We start from the raw sequence: 4477 nt of genomic DNA, 5'->3' as shown, positions 1-4477 counted from the left end.
TATATATATATTCTTTAACTTTTAGATATATATTCTTTTTTTTAACTTTTAGATATATATTCTTTTTTTAACTTTTAGATATATATTCTTTTTTTTAACTTTTAGATATATATTCTTTTTTTAACTTTTAGATATATATTCTTTTTTTAACTTTTAGGTCCCACTCTGAAACAGGATATCAACTGGAAATCAAGTAGACATAATCTCCTTGCTTTGAAAGGTTCTCATATATAAGTATATATAAACCTCTTGTTATTAAATGGAAGAAATAACTGTAGAAAGCTGTATGTGCAAGAGGAATAGAGTGACTTATTTTGAACCTTTTGAGATTTATGCACATGGAAATGTCGAATAGGCTTTCAAAAATGCAATCTATATTTCAGGAGATTTAAGAAGCAGATATAAATTTGAATGCCATTCCCTAAGAGTTGTTTAGAAAAGGTAGATTTTAAAAGTGCTAAATTAATATCCATCTGAGAACACATGTGTATTTATTGTGAGCAAGATGACAGATCAAAACAATGGTGGACAGTGTAGACATAAGGAACCCAGAAAGTGAAGATCATTTTAAAAAGAGAAGTGCATATTTAGGTTAGGCTACAACGAATGCTGAGTAAAGGAAAAGAATGACAAGTGTTTTATAGTGTCCCTGGCGCTCAGCCAGAAGAAAGCCAATCTCCTCTTCTTGAGGTTTATAGCCTTGGAAAATGAATTAAGGGTCTCACTGAATCAGACTCACTGTGAATCAGACTCACCTTGGTGAGATTGTGTTGGGATTTGGTTGTGTGTGTGTGTGTGTGTGTGTGTGTTTTCTGCACAGTCATTTATTTATTCATACAAATACTTTTTTTCATTGTTTGATTTTAATGATACATTATTGTGTTGTTGTTGCTGCTGTTGTTATGTGCAATGGAATCACCTGCAACCAATAGCAACCCTATGTACAATAATAGCTCTGAACTCTGCCCTATCCTGAACCAGTCTCACTGACTCTGAGACATCCATCCCTATTGCCCCCAGTTATGGTGTCAAACCATTTCATCTGAATTCTACCTCTCTTGTGCTTTCCATCCACCCTTCCAAGCATGATGTCCTTTCTCCAAGGACTGGTCGCTCCTGGCCAGGGGCTCAAAGTATGTGAGACAGAGATTCAAAATCGTAGCCTCAAGGAGAAACTTGGTTTCACCCTCTCAAAGGCAGACGTATTTGTTCTCCTGGCGGTCCACAGAATGTTTAATACTTGTCTCCAGCACCACAACTCAAAGTCATCAATTCTTCAATCATCTTTAACCACATAGCAAAAGAAAAGAAGAAAGTGATCTTCCAGACTTCAAAAGGACATTAGTAAAAAGAGGATGTTTAGGTGAGAAGAATAAAACTAGGGTTGAAAGAACAGAAAATATATATGAACTGCAAGAAAAAAAAATGATGACAAATATCAAGTATTGAGTGGCAAGTAATTCTTCATTGAAAAAAAAAGTTTATTGGGCCTGGATATGTAGCTCACCGGTAGAGCACGGAGGCTCACGTGCCACGGCTTTCTGGTTCGGGTCCGTTACCGGTACAAGGTAGAAGTCGGTAAGAGCGGAGCCTGGTGGCTCACGTGCCATGGCTTTCTAGTTCGGTTCCGGTACCAGGTAAGTAGGTAAGAGCGGAGCCGGTGGTTCACGTGCCACGGCTTCCTGGGTCGGTTCCGCTACCAGGTACAAGTAGGTAAGAGCTGAGCAGATCCGGCATCGCCAGGCCATTAAAAAAAAAAGTTTATCTTTACAGGTATTCAGTAAATGTTCACCAATGTCAAATGCTTTATCTTAAAGTTCAAAAACATAATTACATTAATAAACTCTAGGGTGTGTCTTCAGCCCTGCATGTGTTTATCTCTTTTTCATAGAATTATGCCTGACTGTTGAATCTTCTGGGTTTTTTGGTTGGGTTTTGTTGTGTTTTTTCTGAGCTTTTTACTAAAGAATTCATTTCTGACATTATTCAGTGTCATTTCATTTTTGTTTCTTTTTCATAAAATAGATTCTTTCCAATGTTCAAAGAACATAAAAAATGAATTACTGAGTGATAAAAAGGAAATTATATTTTTTAAAAAAATAAAACTCAACAGCATGTGTTTTTTGGTTAAATTTAAAAGAATTAAGTTACAAGTGTTTTTCCTTTCACATTACTATTTTCAGTTGAGTACAGGGTTTGATAAGCCATGAACTAGGGGTGAGTCATATATGTTCTTTTTATGAGTTTGCTATGTTTGTATATCTACCAAATATCAAACACTCCGTATTTGATTAAAAAGTGAAATCTATTTTACACTAAGCTTTGAGCAAAGACGAATGAAAAGAAGTTAATTATTTTACGTATTAATCCACAGAACCATTTGTGGCAACAAAATTATTTTGTCAACCATCGAATCAGAATGAACCTATAGCTAACCCTCCAGCAGGTTCACAAGAGTAGTAAATCAGACATGAGGAGATTGCCCATCTTTCTTTCATGGGGTAGCTGATGATTCAAACAACATAACTTTGGATTAACAGTGCAATTTCTTAGGTCATTGTTGTTTGTTTTTAAATGTCATCGTGTCATAGGCAACTCATAGCGACCATATGATCTTTCTCCATTTCTCCGAGTTCATAGGGTTTCCAGAAGCAAGCTATTTCGGAAGGTCGTTGATATATTTAAATAATTGTGAATAAAGTTACAATCAATCCAAGAATTTAATACAATCGCTGAAGTTGTAATACTGGTGAATTTGAATATGTAGATGCAATATTGGAGTCTTTGGGTAACATAAATAGTTAAGTATTCCACAACTAACAAAAAATTTAGGGGTTTGAACTTAAAGTTAATGCCAAAAACAGTCCTAATGAAATGTTTCTAAAAAGTCAATCTTAAAACTCAAGGAAGCTAAGCATACAAGGTTTCCTTAGGCTAAATTTCTACTTATCTTTTAGTTTGTCTTTCAGTAGTGGCTTACATGTTGCTTACATAACCTGGAAGAGTTCAAAATAAGCTGTCAGAATTCAAAATGAGGAGGAGCAGTTGCAAATATCTATTAATAATTGGAATCTGGAATGACCATGTATGTTGTTGTTATGCTGTTGTTATGTTGTTGAGTGACCCTATGTACAGCTGCTCTGAACCCTACTCTGTCCTGAGCCAGTCTCACTAATTCCCACACACCAACCCTCTTTGCTTTCCCATTTCCTTTACCCACCTCTCTCTCTACCCATCAAATTGTGTGACCCTATGATTATCCCCCTGCTCATTCTCACCCTCTGTTCTTCCCCTCCTCCTCTTTGGATCCACATACATATACATCTTTAAGTGTTGTGTTTTATTTTTATGAGCATTTCATGTGTTTCCTTTTTCTAATCAACCTTCTTATAAAGCCTAGAAACATAATTGACTTCATTTTTTTTTTTATTTTACAATGCATAGGTCTTTGTTGATGTTGCTGTTGTTGTTATGTGCCCTTGAGCTGTTTGCACTTCATAGTGACTCTATGCAAAATAGCTCTAAAGCCTGTCCAGCCAAAAGTCAATCTCACTGTCTCTGACACACCTGCCCATTACTGTATCATGTCCTATAGGGTCTTCCTCTTGTGAAGCCCCTCCATCCTTCTCAACATGATATCCTTCTCGAAATCCTGGTCCTTCCTGGAAGCATGCTCAAAATATGCTCAACCAGAGCGTCACCATTCTTGTCTCTAAGAAACAACTTGGTTTTGCCTCTCCATGACAGACCTGTTTGTTCTCTTGGTGGTCAGTGATATGTTCAACACTCTTCTCCAGCCACCACAACAGAACGGCATCAATTCTCCTTTTGTCATTCTTAGCCCTTGTCCAGCTCTATGATGCATAATTGGTGGAATTGAGCTGGTAAACTTTCAGTTAGAGCTCATCACGTAACACGCTATGTTAGCAAGGCCAAGTAATGTTTATTCAAACTGGGTTATCCTAGAGAAAAGAGAAATTTTATTTTAAAAATATGGTTTAGCTGTCTGCTACCACTACAGCCTTCCTGTCTGCTACCACTACAGTCTTCCCGTCTGCTACCACTGCAGCCTTCCCATCTGCTACCACTGCAGGTACTGACTACAGTTCCCAGAGGTCTGTGGGGAAACGCCATCTGTGTAAACTTGGACTTTGCTGGGAGATCTACAAGGACAGCAGAGGCAGTTCCAGGCCAGGGCTTGTGACCCAGACACCCCACACCCATTTAGGCCCTCGGGCCTTCAGCCCTTGAGCCAGGAAGACAATCGTATTTGCCACATCTATAAGATTTATCAACCTCCCCTAAAATACCCATGTACCATTGAGGATTAAGTTACGTGGGGAATCAAACTGGTTTCTGGCCTGAGTACATAGGGCCCACTAACTCAAACAACAGGGAGATCCTGAGCATCTTCAAAGAGTGGGGAAGCTATTCCTGAAAGGGAACAACAGACTTCCTCCTTCATTATTTAGGTTCT

General features: G+C 37.9%; 1 protein-coding gene across 1 annotated transcript in view; it reads left to right on the top strand.

Moving 5' to 3' along the window:
- The window catches only part of GBE1 (glucan (1,4-alpha-), branching enzyme 1), a 480806-nt gene extending 478596 nt beyond the window's left edge, over positions 1-2210 (top strand). Inside the window, exons 16-17 of the mRNA XM_006884483.1 lie at positions 1503-1637; positions 2184-2210. Coding sequence (XP_006884545.1) covers positions 1503-1637; positions 2184-2210 — 162 coding nt within the window. The remainder of the gene's footprint in view (positions 1-1502; positions 1638-2183) is intronic.
- The last annotated feature ends 2267 nt before the right edge of the window (positions 2211-4477 follow it).

Source organism: Elephantulus edwardii, unplaced genomic scaffold (genome assembly GCF_000299155.1).
Source record: "Elephantulus edwardii isolate Elephantulus edwardi_28Jun2011 unplaced genomic scaffold, EleEdw1.0 scaffold00034, whole genome shotgun sequence".
In the NCBI taxonomy this organism is placed as follows: Eukaryota; Metazoa; Chordata; class Mammalia; order Macroscelidea; family Macroscelididae; genus Elephantulus; species Elephantulus edwardii.
This window is presented reverse-complemented; position numbering and strand designations above follow the sequence as displayed.